Source organism: Gymnoscopelus braueri, assembly GCF_963280865.1.
Source record: "Gymnoscopelus braueri genome assembly, chromosome: 1".
Classification (NCBI taxonomy): domain Eukaryota; kingdom Metazoa; phylum Chordata; class Actinopteri; order Myctophiformes; family Myctophidae; genus Gymnoscopelus; species Gymnoscopelus braueri.
The window spans coordinates 41,375,600-41,388,099 of record NC_137603.1 but is presented as its reverse complement, the minus strand read 5'-3'; the positions used below and the strand labels follow the sequence as shown (position 1 = coordinate 41,388,099).

Genomic DNA, 12,500 nt, shown 5'->3' with positions numbered 1-12,500 from the left:
ACGATCCGTGACATGTTCCATCTCCCTGCTGTGTTTTCATGTGTTCCTTGTTTATAGTCATAGTTAGTGTTTTACTTTTCAGTTGTGTTCCTTTAATTCTGATTAATTTAATTCTTATGTTGCTTTCCAGTTAGAGTTTTACTTTACACTTTACACTATCCCAGTGTTGATTGTCAGTTGTGTTCATCTGTGTCTAGTTAGTCACATGTGAGTTTATGTTATTATTTGTTCTTGACTTCTTGTTGTCTTGTATTGAAGTTTTCTTAGTGTTTCCCAGACAGTGTAGATTCCTAGTTTTTTTAAAAAGTTATTTTATTTATTTTAAAGACTTTACAGTCTATAACAGACGATACAAAAAATAAACCTTGTTGTTAAGTTCCTCGTGTTTCCTTGAATTATGCCCTTAATTTTTTTTGTTTGCTCTTATGTTTTCTTGTTGCTACTATGATATTGTATTTTAATGGTAATAAGGTGGGCAAAATAAGCTTCGGCTTCAGCCCATACCTTTTCGGCCAAATAGTCATCTTATTGACTAAGTTGTACTGTATGTTCAACTGTTTTGTTTAAAAAGTTGTACTTGTATGTTCAACTGTTTTGTTTTAAAAGTAGTACTGTATGTTCAACTGTTTTGTTTAAAAAAAATCATGACCGAAATAAAAACTAACTAACTAACTAACAGTAATGCTGAAATAAGGGTATCTAGATAGACAGGCAGTGATCACACAGAGAAGGTGCACTACAGACATGCCTTGTAGCAACTCATAGTGTAATAACACCTCAAGCAGACATCGAGCTCTCCCTTTTGGGCTTAGGGTTCATGAAGTTGCAAACAAAGCTGTGTCATCTGGGAGTAATGAAACTGGCAAAAGTAACTGGTGGAGTGTCTCCGACAGACTTAAAAGACACGGTTCATTAACAGGCGAGAAAGTCTGCATTCTGTGGAAAATACAAGTCTGCTTTCCTGAAAGAATAAGATGAAAACAACAATAGCATGGTTAAGATCCATTCAGTATATCCACACTACAGTATGTCACGTTTGAGGTGCAGGGGGGTCAAATGCCCCAGAACCCAATATTACTGCAGTTTACTATAGCGCTTCTGGCGCTCAGAAGGAAGCAGACGTGTTTTTGTGAACTATTTTCTCCCTTGTTATCTTTCTTTTGCCACTCGCGTGACTCTCATGAACATTTTCCACTATTTCTCTCTCTCTTTATACTTTCCCTCTCTTTCTCTATCTTTCTCCCCCATCTCACTCTCTTCTCATCTCTCCCTTTCTGTCTCTGTCTCTCTCTCTGTCTCTCTCTCTCTCTGTGTCTCTCTGTCTCTCTCTCTCTCTGTCTCTCTCTCTCTGTCTCTCTCCCTCCCTACAGCGCCCAGGGGTTTTTAACTCTCCCTTCAGACCGTTCCCTCATGAGATGGAGCTGGTACTAAGACAGGCCAGGCCCCCGCCCACCATCAGACTCTCCCCCAGGAATGGAGCCGCTCTCCTGGGCCGGCCTGGCCCCACAGGTCCCTCTCCCCCAGGAGGTTCCTGGATGAAAACCACCTACTACTGTTGCACCTCGAGGCCTCTACTGCCCCCCGTACATGGAAATAAACCACAGGTGAGGCACCCTGGAACCAAAGGTTGGTTTATCACACACGCACGCGCTCGCAAGGACACACAGTGAGTGAGTGAGTGAGTGAGTGAGTGAGTGAGTGAGTGAGTGAGGGAGGGAGGGAGGGAGGGAGAGAGAGACTGTGAAGGCGGGATGCAGGATAAAAAAATAGAATAAAGAGAGCGAGGGAAAGAGAGAGGAAGAGATAAAGAGACAGAGAGAGAGAGTAACTGCTAACAGCATGTCATGCTAATGATCCCCCCCGCCCAGATCCTTTAAAGCTGCTCTTAAAGAAGGATGACATCATTAAAGTGCGACACATGGCTCTCGTGGGGACCGCCTCGCTGGGACCTTTTACCATGTGTGTCTGTGCCATTATAGGCATGAGGCCTTCTGTACGTGTTTCTGCAGAAGTGTGCATGTATTGCTGTGTGCACATGTGTGCATATAAGATTAGTGGCTCCCGAGCGCAGCTTCAAAATGTGTTTTGTCAAACGAGCTACGGGTTAGTGGCAAGGGAATATCTCTCTCTCTCTCACACACACACACACACACACACACACACACACACACACACACACACACACACACACACACACACACACACACGCACACCCACACAGTGTAAATCCACTCAGAAACAGATTTGCAAATGTTGCTGCTGTATGAACCAAGTAATTTTTTTTTGGAAGAGGGATTATGTGTTCCTAATCTGTATGTGGTTAATGTTAATAGTTTAATACTAAATATTTTTATAATCTAAATAGAATATTAGAACATGCGAGGGAGTGTGTTATTATGAACGCATCCCCCCCAGCATGGTCGGAGGCACAAGTGTGTTTGTTTGAGGACAGTTGTATAGGTATATACTATTGTATACTGTTGTTCTGTTTTGACGGCACTTCTAGTTTTCTTTTTCTTGCCTTGTATTGCTGTATTGCAGTACTTTCTTTCCTTACTCTTTACCTCTTTACCTGTAACTCTGTATCTATCTATCTATCTATCTATCTATCTATCTATCTATCTATCTATCTATCTATCTATCTATCTATCTATCTATCTATCTATCTATCTATCTTAGCTGAAGGCGAGTTGCTTTTACACTCAAGAGTAACACAGTTGTACTGTAAATGCCACATTGGCACACCTAAAACTAACACACCCATTATCTTATCTTACTACTGTAATTGAAGAGCCCTGTGTGTGTTTGTGTGTTTGTGTGTTTGTGTGTTTGTGCGTTTGGGGTCACGCAGCAGACCAGTAGTCCAACTGCCTCCAAACTTGGCACACATTTCGCTTATGGCTCTTGCTATAGGGTAGGCTACTTTTCCTAAGCTTGATTATCAGACTAAAGTTGCATGGAGCTTCAGTCTGACATTGGCTCCAGTGTAGGCGATTACAAGGGGGAGGGGATTAGTATTTCCCTAAACTAATTTGAATTGGTTTAGGATTTCCCTAAACCAATCACAAGGGATCCCCACCCCCACCTCCGACTCTCATTGGACGGTACTTTTTGTACCGAATAAATCCTAGGTTCACATTACAACACCAGACCAAGGGGGGCAGTCGACTCAGAGAGTGGGCGGGGTCTATGATATGGAACCAGGCTAACTTTTCCCCCTTTTAATGTGCATGCAATTTGTAGCATTTGCATAGATAGCCAGTTTTTGACCCACATTATGGCCTCTAGGGGGCGGTTCTACTGTGTGCATGCACCATCTACAGGAAGCTGCAGAGAGCACATGCCCCCTTTCACATCAAGTGGAAAGTGAGTAGCTTGAGCTTCCTCTGGGTATGGGGGGCTTTCACATAGGAACTCCTTGGAAATGGGAGGGTATGGAGGACCTGAGTCATGCAGGATATGCCATTATGCCAGTCATGTTTCTGGGCTTTCCTTGGTAGCGTGATGGTAGTCGTCGGCCGGCCGGGGCAATTCCCACTATAGGACTGGCAGGTAGGTTGTTGTGATGAACAGCTACAATGAGGAGTACTGCCTGCAGTCAAAAAACAAGTCAAAGTTGTTTTTTGAGTTGACTCTATGCAATGACAAATCGCCATTTGATAATTTATTGATGAAACAACCCACAATAGGATGATGTGATGTGTTGATGTTTGGATGTGCAGTCAGGGTTGGGAAGTAACGGATTACATGTAACGCCGTTACGTAATCAGAGTAAAAAAAAAACGTAACGGTAACGTCTTAGAGTACATTTTAAAATGTGTAATCTGGATTACAGTAACGGGGGTGTTGTAACGGGGGTTACATGAGGATTACATTCTCCCCTTCCCCTCATTAATTTTTACAAACAAGTTATACATTATTATAACACCAAACAACCACCTGCAAGAGCGCACACTCCACACAGACGGCAATGGATTGGAGTTGAGCGCAGCGCGCACCTCTCTGTGTAAAATCCCCACAGACAGGAGGCTGCTGCTGCGTCAGGGCGGTGTTGCCAGAATTTGCGAGAGAAATAAGCAACCAGGTCTATGAAAACAAGCCCAAAAGAAGCGACTATAAAAGTCCACACGAGCACTTCAAAGCTATATCGGTCGTCCATTAAACAATGAGCATATTTATATATGTTGGCTATTTGAAAATAGACGATCTACAAGCTCACAACCGTTCTACCATTATTTACAAGCAACTTCAGAAAAATAAGCCCAATGTGGCTTATAATAATCAGACCAGGCAACACTGCAGACGGAGACACTACATAGGAGAGCATTGGATTGGGGATAAATAATCGGTAGCGCAGTCTTCTCTTTTATGTCAAATAAAATGAGGCTTTTTATTTAAAGAGTAGCTTACGGGGTATAAATATAATTTTATAGGGTGAGTTCTTTGTAGACTATATAAATGAGTCTTTACTGTCTAGTCAATGTTTACAGGGTCACAGGCAGATTACATTCTCCCCTTCCCCTCATAAATTTTAAAAACAAGTTATACATTATTATAACACCGTCACCAAACATTAAAATAATAATAAGTCGAAATAACAGTATGCATGTCGCATGCGACGACCCGTAGGGTGCCTACGCTGTGTCGCTTCCTAGTGGCTGCTTCAAAAAGCTTTCTTGGTGGCTGCCCACTGGAACTGCGCAGTAGTCCAGGCAAAGTAGCATTTCCAGACAGACTAATTGTAAGAGAATTTTTTTCAACAGATATCATTTCTATGAGGTGTCTAGAACAACATACTAAAAGTCCTAAGAAATCCTAGATGCGGAAATATGTTTAATTCTCATCAATTAAAGATGTGTGCTAATACATCGAGAAAACTAAACACCCTAATGGGCTTTTTTCTTTTCTTTTGTCCTATCACAATGAAACTTTCCACAATGAATCTTAACATGAAAACTAAACTTTTTTGTATTACAAGTTTCTTTGAAACTTAATTTGAATATGCAAATTAGCTTAATATATATTGAATATGCCCAAATTTGCATATCACGAAAATGACTTTTCCCCAAAATGTATTATATTTACATTGTTGTTTGTTAATGATATCAAACACACTGATCAGACTTTCATGAACCATTTCATCAAAATATTGTGACTTCATAGAATAACATCAAAAACACCATTCATATGTATGACAAATGCATAAATCCGTCAAATCTTCCCCCAACCATCCTACTGCTAACGGTTGATGGCAATGCTGCTTTTGGACTGGCCTCTAACCTGAAACCTGCCCGGCTTGGTTGTACCTGCCGGGGGTATAACTCCCACTGGTATAGTCCTCAGGGTGGGGAGGCTTGTGCCTACACAAGCCTCCCCACCACGACAAGGTAGCAACAACAGGGGAGGTTCTTTTTGTTTTTTTCTTATTTGTTTTTTGTTTATTTTATTGTTCAAACGTTATCCTGAACTCCTTTTGTATGATTCTTTGTTCTTGCACCCCCTATTTCAGTTCTTGGCGTGCTAGTTCTTCCGCTCTGGATCATAGTCATCAGATAAATCAGGCAACTGGGAATTTGTACAGCTAGTACCACGACATTCTCCGCATATGGTAGTGCAAGGGAGTCCATGTTTTTTTACATGTGCATCTCTTCGTGCTGCAGTCTTTCTTGCAGCTACAGCAGACCACATCAAGTAATTCTGGTGGTCCTGCAGGCTGATCAGTCATTATTGGCATGAATCTACCACCTATAACATGCCATCCCCAGTCTTCTGGACTCATGCTTTCACTTGTTCCTTTCCATTCATTGATCTGGTAGAACACACAGAGACTGTGGAACTTCACAGCTGATGATGTTGGTGGAAGAGTTTGAGGTTCCACTGAAGATGTGGTCTTTCTCACAGAATTGCCTGTGTCTCAGCATATCCAGCGATTCATCTTTGTCACCCCCATACAGTGAGACTAGAGCCTTTTCACCTGCTGCAACGATGATTCCTTTTCCTCTGACAGGCTGAACACCTTAGCTTGTTTGAGAAAGCTAGAGTCAGTTTTTACTTTTTTCAGTGCCAATCCCTTTATAATCCTGCTACCATAATTGGCGGCCAATTGGCTGCCACACTCATGGAGTGTACACGAGTGTATGGGGCCAATGTCCAAGCAGACACATGGCCCAACTAACTCTAATAACTAATTCTGCCTGTGTTTACAGCTGCTTCCCATACCGTTACTGTACTTGCAGGATGTACAATCAATAACAAACGCATTATGCCCCAATACTTATGCAAATCACTTCGCCAGCTGCAATTTACTTCCTGAGGGTTCTTTTAACAGCCAATCATCATCATCTGCCACAAAACCTCAGCACCTTCGTTCCCCTGCAGAGCACACAGAAACAAGCGCTGCCTTGGTCTATGCAGCTCCCCCCCTCCCCCAGTACAGTACAGACCGTACAGTACAGTACAGTACAGTACAGTACAGTACAGTACAGGTACAGTACAGTGCAGGTACAGTACAGTACAGTGCAGGTACAGTACAGTACAGGTACAGTACAGTAAAGGTACAGGTACAGGTACAGTACAGTACGGTACAGTACAGTACAGTACGGTACGGTACAGTACAGTACAGTACAGTAAAGGTACAGTACAGTACAGTACAGTACAGTACAGTACAGTACAGTAAAGGTACAGTACAGTACAGTACAGTACAGTACAGTACAGTACAGGTACAGTACAGGTACAGTACAGTGCAGGTACAGTACAGTACAGTGCAGGTACAGTACAGTACAGGTACAGTACAGTAAAGGTACAGGTACAGTACAGTACAGTACGGTACGGTACAGTACAGTACAGTACGTGTACGGTACGTGTACGGTACAAGTACAGTACAGTACAGTACAGTACAGTACAGTACAGTACAGTACAGTACGTACAGTACAGGTACAGTACAGGTACAGTACAGTGCAGGTACAGTACAGTACAGTACATGCAGTACAGTACAGTACAAGTACAAGTACAGTACAGTACCTACCGTACTGTACTGTACATACAGTATTTACACAATACTACCTACATAGGAAAATAAAGTCTCTACTTCACCAGATGCAATTTAAACACTGTGATGCCTGCTCAGAGTCATATTGTGTCTAACATACACATCTCTCTCATCTCAGCTGTACCTGGGCCCTAGGTGTATTCCAATCAACCAGAGTGCAGTGGCCATCACTCCAAATGTTGTGACGTCAGGGCTCTCAATACTGCACATTGGGGGAGGAGGAGGAGGGGTGCAGGGCGGGCGCACAGATCGCTGTGTGGGCGCAGGTGCTATGTGGGCGCGGGCGATAGAGCTGAGGCCGCGCGCAGCGCGGCCGAAGTTCTAGTAATAATAATATTCGATGAAATGGTTCATGAAAGTCTGATTAGTGTGTTTGATATCATTAACAAACAACAATGTAAATATAATACATTTTGGGGAAAAGTCATTTTCGTGATATGCAAATTTGGGCATATTCAATATATATTAAGCTAATTTGCATATTCAAATTAAGTTTCAAAGAAACTTGTAATACAAAAAAGTTTAGTTTTCATGTTAAGATTCATTGTGGAAAGTTTCATTGTGATAGGACAAAAGGAAAAAAAAAGCCCATAAGGGTTTTTAGTTTTCTCGAGGTATTAGCACACATCTTGAATTTATGAGAATTAAACATATTTCCGCATCTAGGATTTCTTAGGACTTTTAGTATGTTGTTATAGACACCTCATAGAAATGATATCTGTTGAAAAAAATTCTCTTACAATTAGTCTGACTTTTGGGTCTAAAATGGGCTAGATTGCCTGGACTACAGTGACGGTGAGCAGCACTGCAGTAGCGGTCTTAACTGTAGGCAAGGCAACCGCCTGGGGCCTCAAAAGTCAGGAGGCCTCATGAGTAGGGATGGTAGGCTACTGAATGGATGCGTGTGGAGACGGTCAGGACGCACAGCGTGCACCTCTGTCAATATGGTAATGGTAGACACCAGTTCTCTGGTTGAGATTCAACATCAAGTGAAACGCTGCACATAACCAGTGATAGGTTAGATTTAAAGCCTATATTCCAGTTTATAATGCGCGGAAGCCAAGCAACACTTTTGACAGAGAGAGAGGGTGGGGGGGGGAATTAAGAAATACTATATTTTAAATAGTGAAAAATACAGAAAATAGGGGGAAATACATAAAATCTCTAATCTGTGATTCTAATGTGATTAATGTGACCCCTACAGTCAGTGAAGTCCAGTGCTGAATGTGACAAATATTGAGACAAAAAGGCTATAACCCAATACATAATTTTATGAAATAAATGGGTTATATTTTACAGATAGTTACACTATTCTTGTACTATATTAAAATTAAGTCATCCTTAAACTTCAAGTTAAATTAATTATTTCTGTGGACTTAAAAATCATTGTTTTATTTGATGGCCTTCTTTTTGATTGGCCTTTTACAGGCCCTACCAGCCTGTAGGGGGAGGTAGAGAGTAACATATTATAATACCAGCCTGTAGGGGGAGGTAGAGAGTAACATATTATAATGCCAGCCTGTAGGGGGAGGTAGAGAGTAACATATTATAATAGCAGCCTGTAGGGGGAGGTAGAGAGTAACATATTATAATAGCAGCCTGTAGGGGGAGGTAGAGAGTAACATATTATAATAGCAGCCTGTAGGGGGAGGTAAAGAGTAACGTATTATAATACCAGCCTTTAGGGGGAGGGAGAGAGTAACATATTATAATAGCAGCCTGTAGGGGGAGGTAGAGAGTAACATATTATAATACCAGCCTGTAGGGGGAGGTAGAGAGTAACATATTATAATAGCAGCCTGTAGGGGGAGGTAAAGAGTAACGTATTATAATACCAGCCTGTAGGGGGAGGGAGAGAGTAACATATTATAATAGCATTCTAACCTGGTCTATTCTATTTACTTGATCTCATCTAGCCTATGTATAGCCTTAGGGAATATAGGCTGTAAACTAAAGGCATTTAGTGTCTTTTTATTAAAGGCTATGCATTTTATTAGGTTTTATTATTTTTTTGTAAAGGTAAAGAGATTTTATTTGCCACTTTGCCCACACATGGATGGAGGTTAGATCCCATAGGGACGGTTGTGTTATTTAAAATGAGCTAGTTGTTGGTTGTCAAACAATCAAAATGTTACTGTAGGTCAAGATGCCTTTTCTTATGATCTGTTATTAGTTGACACAATGACTGTAACTGTTCAGAGAGGTCAAATTCTTAACAATTAAATGACCTTAACCATATTTCTGTTGTCCTTATCTTAATTTCATAGGCTCAACATTCTTGTCTATCAATGGTAAAACTTGTATTATCTAATTAAATAGAGTTTTGCTTAAAAGTAATCCAAAAGTAACTGAAAGTAACTAGTAGTTACTTTTTAAATGGAGTAATCGGGATTACGTTACTGACTACATTTTTTAGAAAGTAACTTGTAACTGTAGGGGATTCCTTTTTAAAAGTAACCCGCCCAACCCTGTGTGCAGTGCACATCATGATGTCACATACGAATATATCATCGCCCAACCCTAATCAGCTCACAATCAACCAAAATGCAATTGACAATAATTGCATTACTGATACTTTTAATGATGACTTAATCTTATAACTGTTGCAATATTAACGATTCTCTGGCAGATTAAATCATTTTCAAGTCCGGTCATAAAATCAACTTCACACTTGAGGGCGGATCAGCGGTTCTCCATAACTGGCTTTAAACATAGATTTAGAATATTCAAGTGCTTATCTATTTAAAAGCCAAAACTGGAATTGGATTTAAACATGAAAATGATGCAGAAATATCAGCTCAGGTTTAGTCAGGATTATTTGTGCATACGAGATGTATTGCATGCCAGTTTAACATCAACGAGCTGTGACCATGCTGTGGGGTAAAATAATAATAATAATAATAATAATAATAATAATAATAATAATAATAATAATAATAATAATAATAATAATATTTTTGCAGATAAAGAATGTGAATTGATATTTTCCCTTTGTATCATTTTGATTGTATTGTTGCCCATTCAATTGATAGATCCGCCAAGATGAATGGATTTTGAAACCCCTATTAACCGTGCAATGATGTTTAGCCAGTATTGACTTAACTAAACTAAAACTAGCCATCAATGTGAAAGTAATCCATGTTCATGTGTGATAAATGGTCGAACCTGCGAATAGACAATGACTTGTATTGATGAAATGTATTATTTTATTTATTTATTTAAATTAATGAAACATCAGTGGTTTATTGGCCATTTGTTTATTCATGAGAAAACATACTCGGTCCTGAATAACTTTTGATTATGAGTTTATCTGTCCTCCATTTTAACAGTATTGACATTTGTTTTGTGTTTAGGGTGCATAGCCCTTATAAAAAAAGCCTCTTGATGAAGAATTCTCGGAGTAGCTGTGAATCTACTGTCATCTTGATCCAGCTGGAGTGGTGTGCGCGCATATGTGTGTGTGTGTGTGTGTGTGTGTGTGTGTGTGTGTGTGTGTGTGTGTGTGTGTGTGTGTGTGTGTGTGTGTGTGTGTGTGTGTGTGTGTGTGTGTGTGTGTGTGTGTGTGTGTGTGTGTGTGTGTGCGCACACTGTGTGTTGATGATTTGATGAGGGGCCATTTTGCCATTTGTGTTATTTACGCTCAACAGCCTTTTATGGCAAAGTGCTTTCCCTATTATTGGTTTCTAGTAATGTAAAACATAAGTGAGCAGAAATGAGGCGTGGATTTGTCTCGTTTTATTAGCCCTCAGATCACACACACACACACACACACACACACACACACACACACACACACACACACACACACACACACACACACACACACACACACACACACACACACACACACACTCACTCACATGCACACGTCTCCAGCTGGTTGTAGTTAGGGTGAGTTCATTAATGAAGGCAGGAGAGTGTTGGCGCTGCATGGTGGAGAACACATTATTTATCTACATTTACACCCCTCTCTGTCTCCCTCTCTGTCTCTTTCTCTCTTTTCTTCTCCCCCTCTCTCTGTCTGCCCCCTTCTCTCTCTCTCTCTCTCTCTCTCTCTCTCTCTCTCTCTCTCTCTCTCTCTCTCTCTCTCTCTCTCTGTCCCCACTCTTCTCTCTCTCTCCCTCTATCTCTGTCTATCTCCGGCTTCCACTTTCTCCCCATCTCTCATGTGTTTGTTTTCCGTCTCTCTGCGTTGCCCCTCAGTTTCTCTCCCTCCTCACTGAACTTCTCTATCTCTCCATCCACTCTTCTACACTTTTTCTTTTTACAGGTTTCACCACCTTTTGAACCCCTCCTCCATCTCTTCCTCTCTCCATCTCACCCCCACCTTCCTTTCCTCCCTGTGCGTGCTTGCACGTGTGTGTGTGTGCACGTGTGTGTGTGTGTGTGTGTGTGTGTGTGTGTGTGTGTGTGTGTGTGTGTGTGTGTGTGTGTGTGTGTGTGTGTGTGTGTGTGTGTATGTGTATGTGTGTGTGTGTGTGTGTGTGTGTGTGTGTGTGTGTGTGTGATAATGATCTAGCTGTGATGGATAAGGTGGAGGTAGTAGCTGTGGAAGTGGTCAGACCCGGCCAGCGATCCCGTGGCGATAGGAGCAAGGACGGGGTCCCTACCCCTCCCTCCATCCCTCCATCTCTCCCTCCATCCCTCCCTCCATCCCCCCCAGTCCTCTTTAATGCCAAATAGCAGCTGAAGGTCACCTCAAACAAAACAGCAACACTTAACTTAATCTGTATACAAAGTTTACATCATAACGCCTCGGGGAGGTAAATGCCGGAACGCTGTGGGAGTTTACCTGCATGATGATTCTGGAAGATTTTGCTTCTGGAAATTAGTTTCAGCATCGCTTCTTCTCTTCACAGAAATGGGGCTGTTAACACCATGCACCTTTGAGACGTATACCTATGAAGTTAATAGAAAACACAGATCAACAAAATGTGGAGATTCACGTGAGACAGCTGAGATGTAGACATCTCCAACTTGTAGTTGATTCTCAGTGATTTACTCTCAATACATTTGCTAGCTTTGCTAGGAAAGTCTTTGTACCTACAGAGCTATTCATTTCATTCACCGACAAACTCCAGCCGGTCCTCAGCTGGATATAATAAAACAGTATTTGTTTTTTAAATAAACATACTTTATTGTTTTTTTAATAAATCAAATAGTATATCATGAAAAATGCTCCAACATAAATAGCCCCTTTCCCTCCCCCCAACCCCCAACCCCTACCCAGTATGCACACACACACACACACACACACACACACACACACACACACACACACACACACACACACACACACACACACACACACACACACACACACACACACAAACTTGCTCAACGGAATAACAACAAGCAGAGGAAGTTATAGCATGAAGAAAGTGGAGAGAAAGAGAAGATGAATTTGGACAAAGAGCTAATCAGACATGAGGATCTTGTGATAGTCATAATG

At 41.3% G+C, this 12,500-nt stretch overlaps 1 protein-coding gene across 1 annotated transcript in view; it reads left to right on the top strand.

Moving 5' to 3' along the window:
- spata17 (spermatogenesis associated 17) overlaps positions 1-12,500 on the top strand; it is a gene marked incomplete at both ends in the record, with an annotated part of 83,350 nt that overhangs the window by 32,853 nt on the left and 37,997 nt on the right. The window contains one exon of the mRNA XM_080433165.1: positions 1,371-1,604. Within this exon, the coding sequence (XP_080289291.1) occupies positions 1,371-1,604 (234 nt within the window). The remainder of the gene's footprint in view (positions 1-1,370; positions 1,605-12,500) is intronic.